The 20734-nt window shown below is 41.0% G+C and overlaps 1 protein-coding gene and 1 long non-coding RNA gene across 2 annotated transcripts in view; one reads left to right on the plus strand and one right to left on the minus strand.

Annotated features, from left to right (window-relative positions):
• Window positions 1–2977: 2977 nt before the first annotated feature.
• The window catches only part of CLMP (CXADR like cell adhesion molecule), a 44025-nt gene continuing 26268 nt past the window's right edge, over window positions 2978–20734 (minus strand). Inside the window, exons 2-7 of the mRNA XM_077306587.1 lie at window positions 9843–10000; window positions 8273–8474; window positions 7999–8166; window positions 7413–7532; window positions 7118–7256; window positions 2978–5484 (exon numbers count right to left, since the gene is read on the minus strand). Coding sequence (XP_077162702.1) covers window positions 5190–5484; window positions 7118–7256; window positions 7413–7532; window positions 7999–8166; window positions 8273–8474; window positions 9843–10000 — 1082 coding nt within the window. The 3' untranslated portion in view covers window positions 2978–5189. The remainder of the gene's footprint in view (window positions 5485–7117; window positions 7257–7412; window positions 7533–7998; window positions 8167–8272; window positions 8475–9842; window positions 10001–20734) is intronic.
• The window catches only part of LOC143822007 (uncharacterized), a 51666-nt gene continuing 40931 nt past the window's right edge, over window positions 10000–20734 (plus strand). The window contains exon 1 of the long non-coding RNA XR_013226011.1: window positions 10000–20308. This is a non-coding gene — a long non-coding RNA (uncharacterized LOC143822007). The remainder of the gene's footprint in view (window positions 20309–20734) is intronic.

Consider the following 20734-nt stretch of genomic DNA (forward strand, 5'->3'; position numbering starts at 1 on the left):
GTTGCAAAGGCCCTGGTCCTGGTCAAAGCCAAGCATACTTCCTTAGGGCTTGGGATCCTCTTCTGGTTGGCATTGCTTCGGAGGATGTACTTGGAGAGGGAGTCTCAGATATGCAGGGCCTGGACTGCATATGGCCTTCAAGGTCAATACCAATACCTTGACCCGGATCTGGAATTCAGTTGGGAGCCAGTGTAGTTGCTGGAGGACTGGCCTTAAATGGGCTTTCAAAGGTGTTTGTGTGAGAACTCAGGAAGCTGCATTCTGGACCAGCTGTAATTTCTGGATCAGGAACAAGGGAAGGCCCACATAGAGCAAGTTACAGTAGTCAAGTCTGGAATTGACTGTTGTGTGGATCACCGTAGGTAGGTGCTCACGGGCCAGATAGGGTGCTAGTAGCTTAGCTTGTTGAAGATGAAAAAATGCCAGCTGTGCTATCCTTATTACTTGAGCCTCCATAGAAAAGGAGGCATCAAAAATCACACTCAGGTTCCTGGCAATCTGTGCAGTTGTAAGTTTCACACCATCCAGTCTGGGGGGGGGGGTGCGCTTCCTGATTTGGCCCATTCCTCCCTAGCCACAGGACCTCCGTCTTTGAAGGACTCATTTTTAGGCGACTTGCTTTGACCCACTCCACCATGACCTCCAGGCACTAGGCCAGTGAGCTTAGAGGGGTATTTGGCCAATAATCAGGAGATAGAGGAAGGGTGTCATCAGCATATTGATGGCCCCTAGCCCAAACTTCTGAACCAGTTGGGCTAGGGCACATAAATAATGCCAGGAAGACGATTGCACCCTGCTGAACCCCATATTGCAATTGATGCCAGTGTGATTGCTTCTCCCCAATGGCGGCCTTCTGTCCTCGCTTGTGGAGAAAGGTCAGCAATTGAAGGGCTGTCCCCATGTTTACAAGGCGGCAAGCAAACAGCTCATACTCTATCATATCAGAACGCTGCCATGAGATCTAGCAACACAAGTAGTACTGACCCATCCCAGTTCAACTGTCTGGAGATCATCTTTCACTCTATGGCCAGTTCAGACGCCAGATCGGAATGGATCCAACACTTAATTCAAGAAGGCTAGGTATTGGTCTGCAGCAGCCCATTCAGTCACCTTTCCCAGAAATGCAAGATGTGAGATGGCGTGGCAGTTGGTCAGGTCCCGTGGATGCAACGATGGTTTCTTCAGCAAGGGACAGACCACGGCCGCTTTCAGGCCATCTGGGAAGGCTCTGGTGTACAAGGACAGCTTTACTGGTTCCTGGAGCAGTCCTATCTTCCCATTCCTCGTTTTAGGAGCCATGAGGGGTAGGGATCTGGCGGACAAGTAGTGGGCCTCACTGAAGCTAGCAGCTTTTCTATGTCTCCACAAGACACTTGAAACTGGCAAAAATCCTCTATGGAGGCAGCTGAGCCTTCAGTCCATTTACTGTATTAATTGTTGGGGGCAGGTCACAGAGTACTGATGAGATCTTACTAGTGAAATAGATTGCAAATGCTTCACAGCTAATCTCCAACTAGCTACTATATGAGCACCCTTCATGTGGGCTGATCAGGATCTAATTACCCTAAATAATTGAACTGGGCGAGAGCTGGCAGATGCAATGGAGGCGGCATAAAAATCTAGTTTCGCCACCTTCACTGCTATCTCATGGATTTTCATAAGCATCCTATAAGATGTCGAAGCCTTGCCACATGTTTTAGAATAGATACATTTAGCAAAAGGGTCTGAAACATGTTTGTGTTGGGAGGGGCAGTAAAGAGATATTTTTGCATTATTTTTTTTTAATAATGGGTAACATAGGCTATGCTTTTTACTACTGTTGGCATGTAAAAACAATTGGAAAAGATACCTTTTGGGCTCCCTACTTTCTACACCTTGCTACATATCTCTGGGGCTTTTGCAAAGTCATAATTGTTTCATCATAGACTAGTGAAAGAAACTATTGTCTTCATTTACAGCACTGCTTTTACGTGCTTTTCCCTTCTGTTCCAGTTTGCCATTTATGTAGGAATTTAATTCATCTGACTTCCTTTTATGCATAACATACAACTTATTTTTGTTTGTGTAGACTACGGGATGAAGAAATTCATGTTATTTCTCTTTTAGGCACTGGAGGAATCTTTTAATGTTTTTTATAGGAACCTTTGTCCCTACAGGGTTTCGTTTAAAAATAAGAATGTGTTTGCTGTTGGTTTATATAAACATTGCTTATCACTGCTAACAAGGCCCCATGGGATTTATTTCTTAGAGTTATTTTTTCCTAGCAGAAATGTGTTTTTGTTGCTTATCAAATCTAGCGTGTTCCTTGGAGATGTGTACATTTAGTATCTTTTGTTTTGTTGTAGCCTCTCTTTGCTATTTTTCCTGTCTAATCTGTTTATGCTGAAAGCCTATTGTTATGCAATATATAGTAGTACGGTAATAACAACTGCTGTTGGGAGTGGCTTATAAAAATTAAGCAAGCCAGTTTCACAAAGAAATGTCACAAACCTCCTGCTGGTTCTCCTTGCATTTCCTAGTCCTTGACGATACCATATACATTTCTGTTAACTTTGAATAGTAAGGTGATAAAATGTTCTTTATTCTAGGAAAGGTTATACCAGAATGAAATACTCAATTTTTAAAGTATAGATGTGTTTTGTGTTTTTAGGACAGTACGGATTTCCAGGATGTCCTCACCTGTATCCAGGAAATGGAAGATCTCCTCTCTTCCTGTTCTCACATCTCACAAAATCAAAGAGTCTATATGTCTCCCAAGCTAAGTAGAGGCAGTTTCTCCCGATTTTCACATCCTTTCTCTCTGCTCCTCTTTTGTTCCCAGCTTCAAATAATTTTTTAGATTGTAACATCAGTGTGGGAAAATTAATTCAATAGAGGTTTTAAGGAGTTGGGTATCACTGAGTGAAAAGGACAAAAATTTACAATGATCTAGCTGGGAATACCAGTTACATAGTAAAATTAAGACTCAGTTCTAAGATTTCTTTAAACTGCAGTTTTTGTACAGCAGTATCTTTATTTAAAAACAACAACAATTGTTGATTCAAAGGAATCTATAATATTTGCTTTCCTTTTGTATTGCTCATTCTGAGCACAAATACAACAGTAATAGAAGATAGAAGAGAAGTAACCCAGTAACATCCTAAGTAGGGTTACACCCTGTAGGACTTTGTTAGAAGGGTGTAAATCTACTTTGGATGGCACTGTAAGTTTACCCATCAGGAACTAAAATAAGAGAAAATGTATGCAACCACACTAAATAGTAATGGGAATGCCAGATAACACTAAAAGCTTTAAATACAGTATTTTACAAAACAAAGTTTGGTATCTCATAAAATGAGTTTAGTTTCCCTTCTGAAGTAGCTTTTAGTACCATATTGATTTCAAAAGCCATTGCACTTGCATTCCTTTTAAAAAGCGAATTCTTGATGTCTTGAAACAATCTTGTTGCTACCATGTATTTATAATGCTAATTTTTTCTTCTTTAATATTTGTGAATTTTATTTTTTACCTATAATATCATGGAATGCTTTCTTGAGTAGTGGTATTTGGCTGGTGAATCTAATCCCAACTGTAGTGGCAAAGGGTTTGTTATACATATTGAGGATTATGTTGTGCGGAAAGTTCCTAGCAGTAGACCTAATGTAGACCTAATTTAGAGTGGTTCAATTGATACCAACCCGTGTGCTAGACAGCTTCCTAGTTAGAATTTGCTGAAAATAGCTTGTGATAAATCATAACATTTTTACTTGATACATTTCTGTCCAAAGGTTACATGTCTCAGTTGCCCGTAGGCCTTGGATTTGGTCTTCACTATGTTAACTTTTCAATTGCATCCTTGGTTGAGAACAAGGAAATGTAGTTTATATAATCATGCATACTCAGTTGTAATAATAATGGATCATAAGTCTTTCCATACTTCAGGTATTTCCCTATTTAGACCCCTCTACTTTCCTTTAAAAAATCACTTTCATATTTCAGATTAAGTAAATTACTTTAACTTTTCACTGACCAGTTATTGACAATGATCCGCTAATGCATCCTAAGCAGCCATTAGAGGTCTACTAGTATCCCTTGGGGTAGTCAACCTGTGGTCCTCCAGATGTTCATGGACTACAATTCCCATGAGCCCCTGCCAGCTTAAGCAACCATAGGCCAGTCCTAGTTAACTGTCTTCTTACTGATAATGACAGTTCCCCAGTACTTAAGAATATTCTGAATATTACCATGGTACAACAGGTCCAGGATGGTAAACACTTTAAATCAAACCAGTTTTTGTTGTTAGGTGCCAAGTCATGTCCGACCCATCGTGACCCCATGGACAATGATCCTCCAGGCCTTCCTGTCCTCCACTTCAGGGGTTACTCCATGGTCAAAAGGTTCAAACCAGTTTACATATATATATATATATTGTATCATGTCATACTGGAGATTTTCCTGTAAGAGATTACCTGCTGATGACTTAAAACAAGATGCTTTTGATCTTGTCCTAGTAGTCCATTAAAATATAAACAACTTCTTTAACTTCAGTGGAAGGGCATTTCTGAGACAAAGGACAAATGTAATTTGATCGTACTGATCATACTTTTTTTTTTAAATATGTATCTAGTGTACTGTCCGTGTTCAAAGAAATTTCCTTCATTTAATAGAAAAAACTTAATTCTTGGTATTCTTTCAAGGTACACATTTCTCTGGTACTGCTATAACTTTCTTCTGTATGTAATTCAGCAAAAGGCTACATGAAAAATAACTGTCAGTTCCTTTTGAAGTTGATCAAAATAATTTAATCAGTGAAGCTGATGCCACAACTAAGAACATAATCACTTATGGACGTATTTATTTAATGTAGAACTGTGCAAACTCTGCCTCCTTAAAAGTTCTGTTGGGATTATTATAGTTTTTGTATCTCATAAAAATTGTTTCTGACACCAGATTCACTTTTGAGCTCTTAAAATACCAACATTTCTTTTTAAGAGTTGATAGCAAAAAAAGGAAGCAAAAATGTTCAGTGTGAGTTCCCTTTTCAAGTCTGTAGCTATATTCAGAAAGGAATATGCAGAATTACTGAGTGAGGATTTATGTTGTGTGTTTACTGAGTGAATACAGGAGGAAAGTTGCTTCTAGATGAACTAAGCTAATGGCTTATGGCTGGTGGTTTTCTGTGAGTTCTGAATATCTGACCTGATAAGTAATCAAACTGTCTGGAAAGCCCTACTTTGTGCAGGCACCATGGCTGATGTGACTTCTGTTTTCACCAGGTTGGTGTGGTTAATTTTCTTTGGCTCAATTTCCCTGCTATCAGTATGCACTTGACTGTGTTGTGTTGGGGTTATATGAGGGGTGGCCTCTGTTGACAATGTCTGTTGACTGCGGGAGGCACTGTTTGCTGTTGATCTTGTGGAAGAGGAACCGGAATGTGAACTTCTGGAACCAGAAGTAGAGGATCCAGGCTTGACTAATCGGGCTTTTGGTGCCTCTGCATCTTCTCTGTAATCAAGAAAGGCAACATGATTAAACCAATACATTATAAGAATCAGAAATATCTGTGTATCATGGGTTTCTTGATGCTTTTTAGAAGCTTGTAAAGGTTCTGGGTGCTTTTGTCAAATATTCAGCAGTTCCATATATAGTTTTTTAAATATTACATTTTTATGCCACCATCCCTTTTTGCTAAATGTAACTCTGTATAATTCATGATATGTGGAAAGGTCATAACTTTTGTACACTCAATTACATATTACAACCCAAAGGATGCTGGTTTTCATTTTTATGCAAGAGTTTTGAAATTGTTGGAAGGGATGCAGCATTGTTAATACCAGGAGTTTAAAAATTAAATTATTTGCTGACCAGATAGATTGCATGTGGGGGATGTACTTAGAAGCACTATAAATCAATTTGTTTAAATCAAATCAGACTCTTCTATTTTGAGAAAGTGATACACAGTTCTTTTGCTTTAGCTGCTTGTGGTCTTAACTGTATTGTTGCATTCTGCCTTTCGCCCCCCTTCAGATCCCCAAATCATAGTTCACTTCCTAAATTGTTAATACTTGTTATCTGGTGTTGTGACTTTCAGGTACAATGACAATGGAACAAAAGAAATGTTTCCAAAGAAGCTGAATGTAGGGAAGAAATGAGACAGGGACAATAGAAAGCAAGGCACTGGAAAAAGGCTAGGTGAATGACACCTAGGTGTAAACTGCACAGAGCTTTTATTCCAACCCTAGATCGATTCAGTCCCTGCCCTCTACACGGAATGATTTCTGTTTGGATTTTGGGTGATTTAAATTTTCCTTCTGCAGCAAGAAGGATTGATCCGGAGTGACCCTACCTTTATTGTGCGATATCTTAGAGCGCTTTTAATGCTCAATATCCGGATTGGGAAACCAAGCTCCGTGGTAGAGAACCTCTGATAGGCCACACCTGGTCATGTGACAAGCTTGCTTAAAGGAGAAGTTCCTAATTTCTCTCAACTTCTATCGGCCCTGGATTTTTCCTCCCTCCTCTGCCTTTTTCGATCTTCTCCCCCCCCCCTTCAAGAAAAGAAAGAAAGAGGCTTGGCTCCCCCCCCTTCTGAACTACCCTAACCACATGCAGAAGACATTCCTGTTTCAATGGGGGGGGGAGAGGACGATCCGAGTTCAAAGCGATCTGAATTCAACAGGATTGACAATGGAATAAACAAAGTAAGTGCAGACTCTGCCCTAGTAAGGAATTTGTATATTGGAGCTGGGATTTAGCAGAAGAAACAGTTTACTTCAATGTAGAATTGTTAATGACCAGTAAGGGATAAAGAGATTAACTTCAGACAGTGAATATATGTCAAGTGCAAGATGATAGATTTTTAGTAGAATGAAAGCAAGGAAATTTCGTATTTTCTTTAGAAGGGTGTAGTCTATTGAATCATGCCCTAAGAGACTTCCTGGAAACTCCTCACCCTAAAGGTTGAGGGCTTGCCACCTTGCAGTGAACAAGATGAAATTATGCTGGCCTTGTAGGAATCCAGATGGAAACATAGCTGAAAAATCAATACACCTGAATTTTGAATTGAAATTTAGCTCTGGAAAATGAAGATGTTAGCATGTTTATAGAGACTGAAATAGAGGGGCTATTGAGGAATTACCTGATTTCATTTGGAGACTCTTCTTCATATTTGTTCTTTTCCTTCCTCCTGATAGTCAGCCACACTGTCATGAAGACAAGGATGGGGACCGCAATTGCTCCACAGGCTGCTCCAGCAATTATGCCAAGATTTCGTGCATCTGTTAAAATGCATACCCCTTTTATATTTAATATTATGTAATATTATGACAAGGCAAAGCATTTTGGTATCTCTCCTGTTCTCCAGTAATTGAAATTACCCTAGTGTTAAATACCCCCTATTGAAATTACCCTAGTGTTAAATGTCACATACTTACATTGCACAGTCACCTGCACAATACAGCTATCCTGTCCTGCTTCGTTGAAGGCAGTGCATTGGTATGACCCTGAATCCAACCGTGTGAGATTCATCATAATTTGTGCTGGATTGGAAAAGTCTAGAACATTAGGGGAACATGAATTACAATGAGAAATAAATTACAGATCAAGCTAGTCTGGCCATCCAGGTCATGGCATAGACAAGGTAGTAAATAAAAGCAGATAACTGTTTTACCACCTGCTATATTGTAACATAGTTTTATTCACTTTGCATGTTGGTATAGTTTAGTTGAGAGATCTGTTGCAAGTTTATACTGTGGTGGAACCTGGTGCAAGATATTTCATCCTGTGAGAGGTGGTTATGGGAAGAAAGATAACTCATCATCATGGGCTCTGTGGAGGCCTATGTTTTGACACTGTAAGTCTGCATACACAGCGTACAACCTGTTAGAGGTACCCTGCCTCTTTCTTTCAGGCAGTGAATGCACAGAGCATTAAAGCAATCATCTTTTCCTGTCCAGTTTACTCCTTTGCTGATGTAGATTTCTTAGTTAATGTGATAGCTGTGAAACAGAAGTGACTTACTGATTCGTGTCATGGGTGGAAGGGATCCAGTTTTCCCCTCCTCATCAATTATACGTTTCCACTGATACGTTATAGGCTTTGTGCCCGAGGCAGAATCACATTGTAAAGTAATTTCTTTTCCTTCTGACATTTCCCCTTCTTTCCAGCATTTAGGTTTGGAAGGTTTTTCTGGGGAGGAGGAAAATGCAGATGAAATTGCTGAGATAATTGGAAGCCAGGAAAACTTTGTGATAGAGCGAAGTCTTTGTTTTGAATAGCTTTATACTACTCTTACCCAGAACTTTCAGAGTGATGGAATTCCACTCATAACGCCCGGCATTTTTAACTTTGCACGTGTACAGGCCAGCATCACTTGGTTGCAGAAAAGAAATTTCCAAGGAGGCATCTCCTGCCCGGAAGTTAGAGGCAAATGAAACGCGACCTTTTTGTTCTTTAATAAAATCAGGGTAGATACGGTCTCCTGCGTAAGTGATCACCTGACAGGCAGAGAAAGCTTTTCATCAGTTTACTCCATTAATCATTTTGTAGTTGCTAGTTTAGCAAAACAAATGAACCTCCCAATAATGAGTGATTAAGGTGGATGGAACTTCTCACATTTAATAAAATTGTAATCCTACAAATTGTTTCATGTGTCACCCAAAATATCAGTAATTGAGGTGCTGCAAGGGTGTTCTTCATTGAAGATGTGTGTTACAGTGACTCATTTGTACAATGCAGTTCTTTCTGTGGCTGTATAGTTAGAGCATTCTGCCAAGCCAAAAGCAAACTGAACTGTAGTAGTCGTGTCGGGTTGCTTCTACTATGCAATAATTCTCTTTGTAGCAATGAAATGGGCTAGAGACTTACACGAAAAAAAGGAATATTAGGAATGCAGAGGAACTTGTAGATAAATTGTTATGGTGCCATTTTTTTTAAAGCCCTGGGGTGCCAGAGGAAAGGATAGTGGTTGGGTGTATATGTGTGAAGCAAAGAGAATGCTGATTTGGGTGTGACTGATATACCTTCAGCTGTAGCCAAAAAGACTAAATGTGTTTAGAGTTCTTATATGGCTCTTGTGGACCTATTTGATTGGTTAGAAACCGTAGCATACGTCATAATAGGCACCCCCTATCTAGGGACACCAGCCTCCAAGTGGGATCTGGAGCTCAAAAAACAAGGGGGGGGGGCTAGAACTGGAGCCATAAAAACCCAACTGATGACAGGACCTTCAAAGCCTGAATGTATTGTTAAAATTATGTAACTTTTATTGTGCGCAATTTAAAAACCTTTAGGAATTAAAAACATACAGCCCATAGGCTATTGCAAAACAATGTGCTATGCACTTTTTGAACCAATAGATAGACATGTTTCAGTCCTTATAAGGCCTTCTTCAAAGGTCTGGTTTTAACATGCCAGTGCATTACATATGTGTATAGCAGCCATTAAAAGCTCCAAAGAGCGAGCTGTAAAGTATCATAGTTACTTATGGAATGAAGATGTTTATCAGTCATCAGCTCTCAAAGATTTCAATGTTGTCATCTCTTATTACCTGGCGATTACCAGGAATTACAGCTCATCTCCAAACTACAGAGATCAGTTCCCTAGATAAATTGATGTTTTGGAGGTTGGACTCTATGACATTGTAATCCCACAGAGGTGTCTATCCTTCCCCAGTCTGGAGTTTCCCAACCTCATCTAGGAGCCATCTCCCGCCTCCCCCCGTGCCCCCCCCCCAGTATCCCATGCCAGAGGCCAGGGGAACCTGGTAACCCTGTTTATCATGACCGGATTTTCTACCATGGCCCAAGTAATTCCAGTTGAAATTTGAGTGGCTATTCCAGTAAAACAATAGGTATCTTACATACCACTTTGGGGTCAGATTCAGAATTCTGTAGCAGCCATTCTATGTCCAGACTCGCTGGCCCCATGAGGTGCAGCTGATGGTGACAGGGCAGAGTAACGTTTGCTTCAGCCACCCTCTTAAATACTGTCTGAGCGTGTGACATCCAAGTGGAGCAGGTAGCTGGAAGACAAGTCAGATATCGCCAGTGAGCTGCACCCAGTAAATATCTGCCCTTAGCATTTTCCTATCATGTTATAGCTCTGGTCAGCTGAAGGCTCATGTATCCTGTCCCTAAACTCTCTGGTTTCCCATCCTTGCAGTACCACAGCCTCTTGATTTTCCTGTGTCCTCAGAATGGCATGCTGTTTTGTTTACCTTTAGCACTGAGTGCTTTCCTTCCTCTTTCCAGCTATGGAGTGCTGGTAGAGAATGTCTCTGAAAACCAGCACAAAATTGTGCCAGCTCCAGTGAAAACAGCATTTGATGTCTGTAGTCTTAATCCCCTGGGTCCTACCGCTGGGCTCTCCATATTTTAAGTTGTGCACAGCTGTCCAGTCCGTTGTGCTTTTCAGGGAAATCTTTCTGGGGATTGCTTCCTGGAAACGGAACTGGAAATTGCCCTGTCATGGCATATTTAGCTCATATGTTGCCTTAACAGTTTGTCAATACTGGATCCTGTGGGCCAAGTTACTTCTTGTCTGCTTCTACAAACTTTCATGACATTCATATAAATACTGTGCTGCTCTGATTTTACATTAAGGCCTATTATAGCCTTCCTTGCATGCGTATATTGTATTGCCATTTTTATTGATGCATTGAACTTCATTACATTTTGCAATGTAAGCTTGGATTGATAGGGAGGAGTAACATACAAATGTTTAAAACAGGAAAACATGTTTGAACTGGATAATGCAAATGGGAAGATACAGACTTAGTCAGTGTGGAACCACCAACTATGGTGGGATTTGCACTATCCGATATGGGATCCATATATTTCTGCCTGCATGAAATGTTGGAGAGCTTGTGGTTTTGCTTTGCACAGTTGTTGTAGGAAGGCAAATTAGGGAAAATCTTGTTAATCGAAATTAGGGAAAATCTTGTTAATCGATTGCTTTCCCAGGAACATAAGAAGTTAATTTGAAGTAGTAGATAATTAGCTGGGTAGTAGATAATTAGCTCTGATTTACTGCTCCCCCCCCCAGAGGTGATTGAAATGCCTTTTTCAAAAAGTGGCATTCACAATGGTAAAAATCAGTGTCACCACACACCGCACACACAATAATAGATGACAGAAGTACAATTCAGAACAGGTCTGTCAGTTAACTCTGAAAAAGTGACATTCTGCTCAAAAAGGTTTTTCTACTTGGTGATTGAACATGTTGGAGAGAATTTTAATGCAATCCCAAGTAACTTTCTACTCCTGAATTGTGAGTTGCTTGGGGTTATTTTGAGTTCTTACCCTGGGAATTGTAGCTGTAGTTTTCTACTGAAATTGCAGGGGAGCAAGATTCAAGTCCAGTAAAGATTCCTAGGGTTTTGAGATTCAGCCCTCCCTTTGCCAGAGGCAGTGGAATTGCAGAGGTAGGTCTGATTTATCTACATACCCTTTTAGTTACACTTCCCTTCCAAAAAATAATTCCTGCCCAAGACAGAATAATTTATATTGCATGATCTGTGCTGAATATGGACACCCCTGCTGTGTGATGTGTAGTTGTGAGGTAGCACAGTTCCGCAAAGAACTAGCTTTGAAGCCAACTCTTCTTCACCAAAACTACAGAACAAATGAGCTTGTGCTACTCAAAGACTGCATCAAGAGGAACATTTTAGAGCAGAATGGGTTCTGTTCACAGTTCTGAATTTAATGTAAAAAAACCCAGTAAAGCCGCATAACATTAAACAGTAAAATTACCAGATTTGAATGTTAGATGTGTGTTAGATGCTTCACACACTAACCACTAGAGGGCCTCTGATACTAATGTAAAATTGTTAGAATGTTAAAGGAGAAAACAAAATGAGATCGTTCTTCCTTTGCATGAATAAACTTTTGACACAAGATCGTGTCTTTAGAGAGGACCCTTCCCAACATTTGCCTTTAACTATTTTTAAAGAACAGTCAGGCTGGTCAAAAGAGCCAAATAGATATAACCCAGTACTATTATGATAATTTTTGTTGGGCAGAGTTGGTATATTCACCATGACTTAATTCACCTGTATCTGCAGAGCTGTCTCTGCCTTTTAGCTCTCCTTTCCTTTGTTTTAAAGGTAACAGAAATAATGAGCATTAAAATATGGGTTGATTTCCACTCCTATGGAGGACTGATCCTGGCCTCCATGACAATTAAAGAATGGCTGACCGGTGGTGTGATGACCTTCTATTCAGAGTCCCTACCACCCTCTACAACCTCTGTCACAGTGGTTACATGTAGGTCATCTGAGTTGTCAGCTTCCAGATGGGTCCTGGAGATCTTCCATAATTACAGCTGACCTGCAGATTACAGAAATAAGTTCCCCTGGAGAAAATGACTTATTTGGAGGAAGATCTCTATGGTGTTATACTCTGCTGAGGTCCGGCCCCTCCCCAAATCCTGCGTACTCCTGGCTCCGCCTCTCTTGCTGCTTTTAAACTATAGACAGAGCTGTGATCTTGTCACATACCAGTCTTCCATTCATTTGCAAAGATGCCATCAGACAGGGCAGTCTAGTCCAGTCCCCTTTTATAATCACCTCTTTAATAATCACCTCAAACTCAGACACCGCACGGAGCTATTGGGTTGTAGACGCAAACATTACTTTTTTGTTTCCTGAAGTTACTTGTAGATCTTGTTGATTATTTTATCAATAAATGCAGCCCGCCCCACCCTGGTAAATATGGCTACCCTGATTTGATATTCATCTCTCTTTTTTAAAAAGTAAGCCTTAAAAATGTTAACATATGTCAGCGTGCAAATTCGCAAAATGTGCATGTTTTCACACTACAGGTATACCACAAGAGGGCACCTCAAGGAAAAATGGTCAGGGCTTCTGAACTTGTTTTTCCCCCCAAGTTTCTCTTAAGGTCTGGTTAATTCTGTACTTCCTTAAGCAAAGTAAGGTTCCAGTTGAAAAACTGCTGAAATTTGGGAAGTTCTCAATTTTAACTTGTTGGCCGTGTGTCTTTTTAAAACTTGTTGGCCAAAAAGAATAAGGAGTTGTGCTCTTCCAAACTTGGCATGTATCTCCATATAGGATTGCACTGTAAATTGTACTCCATCTGCGTCACTCCAACTAATTACTTGTCTTTTCCTTCCCAGAATTTTGGTGACAGGTCAAGACGAATAGCTGTGTTAGTCTGTCTGCATCAGTAAAAAATAAAAAAAGAGCACAAGTCCAGCAGCACCTTGAAGAGGAACTCAATTTGTGGCAAGACATGAGCTTTCATGAGTCGCTGCTTCAGAATTATGGAGTATGACAGATACCTAAGGCATTGCCGGGCATTCCATCCCTTGGATTAAATAATAAAGCTCAAATGGCCTCTAAGGTGCTTCTGGACTTGACTCTGACTTTCCATATCTCTAGCTGCATGTCTGTAAGATTCCCTTTATTTGTAAGGTTCTCATGGTGTGGAGAAATCTAATTTGTATTTTAATATTAAATGTCAAGGGCTGTCTAATATGAGAGCAACTGTATAGTAGCTAGAGCAGCCTTTCTCAACCTTTTTACCATTGTGAAACCCCTGAAACATTCTTCAGGCTTTGAGAGACCCAGGAAGTGATGTCATCAGGCTACACCTTCCTGCTATGCCCCCAGAGGTCACTTGTCACCAGAAATGATATCACCCAGACACTCCCACTGGACATCAAGCCAGCAGGGATTTGTTTGGCCTGGGTCCCTTTCATTCCCACCCTCTCCAGGTCCATCTTTTTTTTTGGGGGGGGGGGAGGCAGGTAGACATGACAATATATGGTAATATCACCTGATTTTTTTAAAAAATAAAAATGTATTAAAATTAATGAACTCCCACCCAACCAGAGAAACCCTTCCAGGGCTGTCAGGAAACCCCAGGGTTTGACAAAACTCTGGTGGAGGGAGCCTGGGCTAGAGCGATGGGCTGGGATCTGTGTGACCCAGGTTCAGTTCCCTGCTCTGCTATGGAAACTTGCTGGATGACACTGGGCAGCTCTCAGCCTAATCTGCCTCACAGGGTTGTTGTGTGGATGACTAGGAGGAGAGGAGAATAATGTAAGGCACTTTGGGTCCTGGTTGGGGAGAAAGAAGGAAAATACATAAGTAAAATGAATTGCATGAATGCTGAAAATGGATTGAATTTTAAATTTTCTACATTCCAAAAATTGTTAGACGGCAATCACTAATTGTGGTTTTGCAGAAGGTGGGAAGAGAGGCTAAGGTATTTTGATATGATTTGGCAGTGCTTGGGATACGGATGCTTAACAGACATGGCGACTGGAAGTTACATTGTCATCATGCAAGATAAGTTTCTATTTTATGCCATTTGATCAATGGAATATAGTTTGTGCTTGAAAGGGTTAACTTTCCAGCACAAGATTAAAGGTTAAAATGAGTTAGGAAAGACTATTAACATAGTCTCCATTTTGGATTCACCTATTAAAATTTGGCATTTGAAAAATCCTGATTTGCAGAGAATTCGATCCTATCAAATCCTATCCTTTATGAAATAATGTAAGATTGCCCTTAATAGAGTTCCAGTGTAGGCAAGTTGATGCCCTGTGTTGCTTATATCCATCTTTGCTTAAAGCTGAATTTTTCATGTGTGTGTTCAGTGTTCTTCAAAAAAAGTAAATACTTGTGCATTATCTTGTTTTTGGCATGAGGAGCGTTTAAAGCGCAGAAATTGAAATGTGGAAAATTGACACTCTGGCAAAGATGAGGTGGGAGAGAAATGGGCTTTGGCTACCCTTTTTCTTAATCGAATGAAAGGTTAATAAATGTGGCACATGGATAGTTTGGAAGACATCCCACGCAGAAATGGCGCTCTGGCTCCTAGTCTCCTGGAACAGTCTGCCTTTATTAAATTGCTTTAGCTTTGGTGGAGTCTCAGCAGTTACTCCATTGGTCCTGATGTTATAAATTTTGGGGGGAGGATGAGTTATTTTCTTGGCTGGGGAAGATGTTGCCTTACCCCACTCAAGAGCCATTTCCTCATGGCAGTTTTCCATTGTGATGCTATTAACGTCTACAAACACCGTACAAAGCAATATCATGGTCTTCCATATTCCCTCTTCCCTCAGTAGTGGTTACTGAAAGGAGGGAGAAAGCGTTCAATCTGAAGATCTCCTATCACACAGTGATAGGAAAGAAAAGACATAACTGCATAAGGTGGATATTCATCATGAAGAAGGGGTTAGGCCAGGGGTAATTTTCCTACTGAAGAGTTTTATGACACTCATAGGCCTACATTTATCCCCAACAGAAAACCAAATGGTGTAGTTTTACGTGCTTTAAAAACGACACCTCTCTTTCTGAACTTTAATTTGGCTGCCCTCTACAGCATTGTAAGTCAGAGCCATTAGAACAGGGTGTCTCTTTTACACAGTATTCTTGTCAAGAAAGGGGGGGGGGAAACTGAGGATAGGTTGGCCCATGCTATGGGATAAGCAGTTAGTTATGGCCAGGCTCCGTACATGCTGTGACATCTGCTCTTTGTATTCTTTGGCTAGCAGGAGGAGAGAGGCTATAGGTCACCTTCTCCCAAGAGTGTGCATGCTCAAAAGGAGCGAGGCCCAGGCCGTTGTGCATGATGCCTGCAGCCTGCTCTCCAAGGCTGCTCTGTGATTTTAGGAATTTGGTTGAGCGCTGAAGTGTCTGGAATAAAAAATATTTTACTGCTGTTAACTCCCACAGGGAACAGCTAGCTCTACTCAAAACAAAGAGGTCAGCAAAAGCCCATCAGTAGAAATGGAGTGCCTCAGAGGCTCTGCCTAATTTGAATCACATGTGTGTGGACTTGAGGTTTCCAAGGCCCTGTTGCACAAAGATAAAATGGATGCGAATTGATTTGCTCTTTGAAAATGATGACGTGAGTCATTCAGAATGTGAGCTATAGAGAAATTAATAAAAGATCATGTCAAACAGAATCATTTTTCCTGAGTGATTTTAAAAGCTAGTTAGGAGAAATAAGAAGTTCAGAATCTGATGGGTGATGCATAGAAATCCTTACTGGCTGAAACATGGATGACTAGAAGCAGCCGTGTAGGTGGAGGACTGACCATTGTTTTCCTGGCTGCTTTACAAAAGTTACTGTACAAAGACACAAAAAAGAGCAAATTGTTAAGGAACATCAATATGTTTTTTAAAAAAGTGGAATTGCTGTCAGAGATGAGAGCCAATGTTTGGGGTGGATGGCAAAATGCCTTCAAAAAATATGATCTCATTTATAAAAGTTGTTGAACTTTTGTTGTAATCCAATCCCTTTAGGGTGGAAGCTGACTAAATCCTGATGCGTGGGAAGATTAACCAATGGAGCACAGAGAGAAAAACTCCAAAGTGGAAAATATTTTGATAGAGAATTACTTAAATTGTTGTTAAACACATGGCAAAAAAGTTGAGAAAGGAATCTAGCCAATATGTATTATTGATTAACGGCCTGGACCCCTCAGGTGACATGATAATGAGTGTACCTTACTTGCAACTATCAATTTTAATGCTTTGCCGCATGTTTTTCCTACCAACACGGCAAAGTTTCATTTCCTGCTGGTGAAGAGGCAAAGTGCACTCTCAACAAGCAGATCCAAGTCTCTCCTGATTTGTATGTGGCTTTTTCAGACTGTATCCACCTTTTGGGTTCTTGAGGATGTTGTGGTGGTTTTGATGATCATGCAATCTGTGCAATCACTTCACACTTACATATTGTTGGCTTTCTGTGTCAGAAAAAATGAGGAAAGAATGGGACAACATGGGGATGTTAATGAAGTTGGGGGAAGACAAGAAAAAACACAACATTGGGGAATGAAAATGGAACATTAAGGCAATTTGGCAAATGCCTCTATCTCAGTTGCTGAGTAATTCAGCTGATAATTGCAGCCTTCATTCTTGACACCTGTGCAAAGACCTAGAAAGGCCAAGAAATTTGTCTGTACTTATTTATTTGTTAGATTTCAAACAGAATGAGAGGCTATATGGCTAAAGCTACATGCAGATGCATAACTCAGAAGACAACTGGAATGAACTGGAATATTCTATGTCAAGATTATAGGTCAAGTAGAAATTGTTCGATGTTTGTGAAGCTAAACCATGTTCTATTTCTCAAGAATGTCATCAGCGCATCAAACCTAAAAATACAGATGAATAAATGGTGATAGATTATAAAATAATAAAGGATATTAAGTGGTGCATTTTTGAGCACATCATGAGCAAGAATTGCTGTTGACCTGGGACTCTAGCCAATTTTTATTGTGTACAGGTATGATAATGAAGGCGCAGAGAATGACCTGTTGGTTCCAATCCATGAACCAGAGAGAGAAATTTTTTAATGGTGTGGTCCATGTTGCTGCAGGACTACAAAGCTATACAAAATGTTCCATAAAAATAAAATGTTCTAATTGTGCTCAGTAATGTTGTGATTGGGCAGCCAAAACACATTCTTAAGTGTGTTTTCTGGTGGGGTATGAATGGGGAAAGGGGGGGGGCTTGTGATGATGCTGCCCTCTACCTATTAGCTTGGTATCCGTTTCCTGTGTTTTAAAATCATTATTGTGAACACACAATCGGGGTCCAGTTACCGTGGCCAGCCTATCAAAAATGTGCCCAAAATTAAAGAGAATCCCGAAAAGAGATCTAAGGGGGAATGCTTTATTGTGGTGTGATCCTGTGGCAACGCGGGAGTGTTAGGGTGTTTTTGTTTTGATTTTGTGAGGTTTCCCCTTAATAATGTGGAAGTGCACTTAAAAAAAAATTCGGGGCTCGGGGAGGAAGAAGTTTGTGTCCCCAAAACAACCACTGTGATGGGATTGATGCAGTGATTGACAAGGCGAGGAGCAAGGGGGAGAAGTGCAGCTGTTCTCCCTTGCCGCCTCGTTGGGAGGCAAAAAGCCACGAATGAGGCATTGGGGGAAACACAGGAGGGTCTTCCATCAGGAAGCTTGCAAATGCGCGACTTCCAACCGCACATTTGCAAGCAGGAGGCAGCGTGAGTTTTAGGCCTCTGTGCGGAATCGGTCAGTGTGTTACATGTTCTGCTTTCTATCCCAGCCCATGAATGCTAATGCACCTTTTAGGTACCAGCATCATTCTTCATTAGCTGTATTCATGTCACCCTCATGAAGAGCTGAGTTGTGTTACAATAATTCTACGTAACCAGATAAGACATTCCACTTACCCACTACAAGCAGTGCTAATACGAGACAAAAATGAATACCTGATGCATTAATTCTGTGTCACTTTCCATATTCCCACTTACTCTGAAACATGCCTGTGCAGCCACAGCTTCCATTTAGGCAGAAAGATAAATGACAGCAATATCTCCTCTCTTCCTCATTGTCCAGACAGGATATGAGTCCTTACCATTCAAGTGTTTCTATGTGGTACCTACCCTGCGCATGCAAGAAGGGCAGGCTATAAAAATAAAGATGTGTTATTGTTGATGTATCCTTTTAGGAAGTATGCGTTTGTATAGTATTTCTTTCCATTCCTTCACTTGATGGCAGCCATTATCACTTGGAGCTAACAGGTGGGCAGCCTGGACAAAGAATAGCCTCTTAAGGTAATAGAAGTCTTTTGAATGTCATAACTGCAAAAGTAAATAGCCTCCCATATGATTAACGTCAGTTAGGGCAGGGATTCCCACCCAGGGGTCCATGATGTCACTTCTGTTGACATGCCATTTCCATCGGGTGTGGCAGGGAGGCCTGTTCAGGTGACATCGCTTCTTGGGCTCCTCAAGGACTGAAAAATTATTTCAGGGGCCCTTCCACAGACAAAATGTTGAAAAGGGCTGCTAGGGTATGTCTGGAATTGAAGTACAGAAGACAGAATGTCTTCATCTTTTCTCTATATCCTTGTCCAGCCAGATGCTTGTGGGGGAAATGAACGTGCATCATTAATTTTTATTGACACCCTTGATGTTTTTTTTCTGCTACATGTTTGTTCTCCATAACCACACAAACAACAAAGCAACACTCAAGCATGTTACCAAAAGAGCAACCAACAGGGTGGGTCAGAAATTGCCTGCTTGACCAATTCATTAATTGGTACAAGCAAAGCACGAGATTTGGCAACTGGGTAGTGCCTTTTAATGGCAGTGTGGTTGTAAGTGCTAAAATTACTTCTCCCTTTAGAAGGAGATTGATCCTCCATTATCTGTTTGAGGCAGCGGGGATAAAGAGAAGGCATTGATTCCTCTGGAAACGAGGGAAATTCGGGAAGGCTGTATGCGACTGGGTGCAGACCTGGGATGGCTGTAGAGCATTTCAGACTCCTGGAGGACCAAGGGGCACTCTGAACTCCTTGGGACTGTTCCACAACACAGACACGTATCACATGGGGATGCTTCCCACTGAGCCAGGCTATTGGCCTTTCCCAGTCAGAATTGCCTGCTCTGACTGGCCATGTTTCAGGTAGAAACCTTTTGGATTGAAGACTGAATCAGGTTCAAGGTTCTGGTTCTTACCTTTAAGGCCCTAAACAGTCTGGGACCTATGTACCTGCAGGACTGTCTTCACTACAACCAAAGAAATCTATGATCAAATGCACAAAACCTGCTCAGGATCCCTGGCCCTGGAGAAGTCAAATTGGCATCAACCAGAGCCAGGGCTTTCTCGGGCCTGGTGGAACACTCCCAAATAAGACCAGTGCCCTGCAGGACTTGAAAACAGTTCCACAAGGCCTACACTTGAGGTCTCCCTACATCAATGACAAACATCGGTATGTCATCCAATATTTTAATCATTGCCATTTACCTTCTACTCCCTCCTAGGCGGTTAATTCCCAGATTATCTTAATGTAAAATTCTCATTGTTCTTAACATTTAAAATGTTTTAAATTGTTGCTTATTTTTGGCATGTTGGGAGCCATCCTAAGCCCTTGGGGGAAGGGCAGCATAGAAGCTTGCAAATAAATAAATCACCTGCTATCTAATTCTTGCTCATTGGAGGAGCTGGGGCCTTTGCTATGCAAGGCAGAGGCTCTGCCTCTGGGCTCTTTCCCCGTTTCTCTGCCTTAAAAACACACTGCTGAATTTTTTTTTTTTACCCTCTAGCAAATGCTTCAGGAACCTAAAAAAAATTTTTTCTCTCCAGGGAAGCCTCAAAGAGGAGCGCATAGATGCAGTTTGCCTGACAAAGCATTGTGTGACCTTTGCATGAAGAACTAGACCAGCTATCACTGGGCACTGACTTGTCCCAGTTTTAGACTCGAGGCTGCCTCGGGTCTGGCTAAAGCTGTGGAGACCTTTGCACAAACCCAGCTACGTTGATATCAGTGACCTGAATCGAAGGGATACTACGGCTGAGAACTCTGAGATGTTATTGAGCTCCGGTGAGTGAGTCCGGTGGTTCTAACATGCTGGACCTGAACTAATGTTTCTTCATTTGGACAGCTTACTGAGCATATCTATTAATTAAATGTGAGAAGGCTTGCTTTGTTATCAAAGAACACTCTCTTAAAAGTCAGAGGGTAGTATGTATGGTTTAGTCTAGAAAGCAGGAATTTTCTTTTGTGTCTAGGAAAATCACCAGCTCTCTTGTTGCTGAAGTAGGTTAGCCTGTGAGGTAGTTTAGCCTGACAGTATGTGATTTAACTGAGGTTATCCAGCAAGCTTCCTGGGAGAGTGGGGTTTCTAATCTGTTTCTCCCAGACTTTAGTCTGGTACTCTAGCCACTATACCTTGCCGTATGGTGCTTTTATCTTCTCTAGTACTCAATATAACCGCAAGTGAATTTAGGGAAAACACTTTTACTGGCT

The sequence above is a fragment of the Paroedura picta genome, chromosome 12 (genome assembly GCF_049243985.1).
Source record: "Paroedura picta isolate Pp20150507F chromosome 12, Ppicta_v3.0, whole genome shotgun sequence".
NCBI classification, from domain to species: domain Eukaryota; kingdom Metazoa; phylum Chordata; class Lepidosauria; order Squamata; family Gekkonidae; genus Paroedura; species Paroedura picta.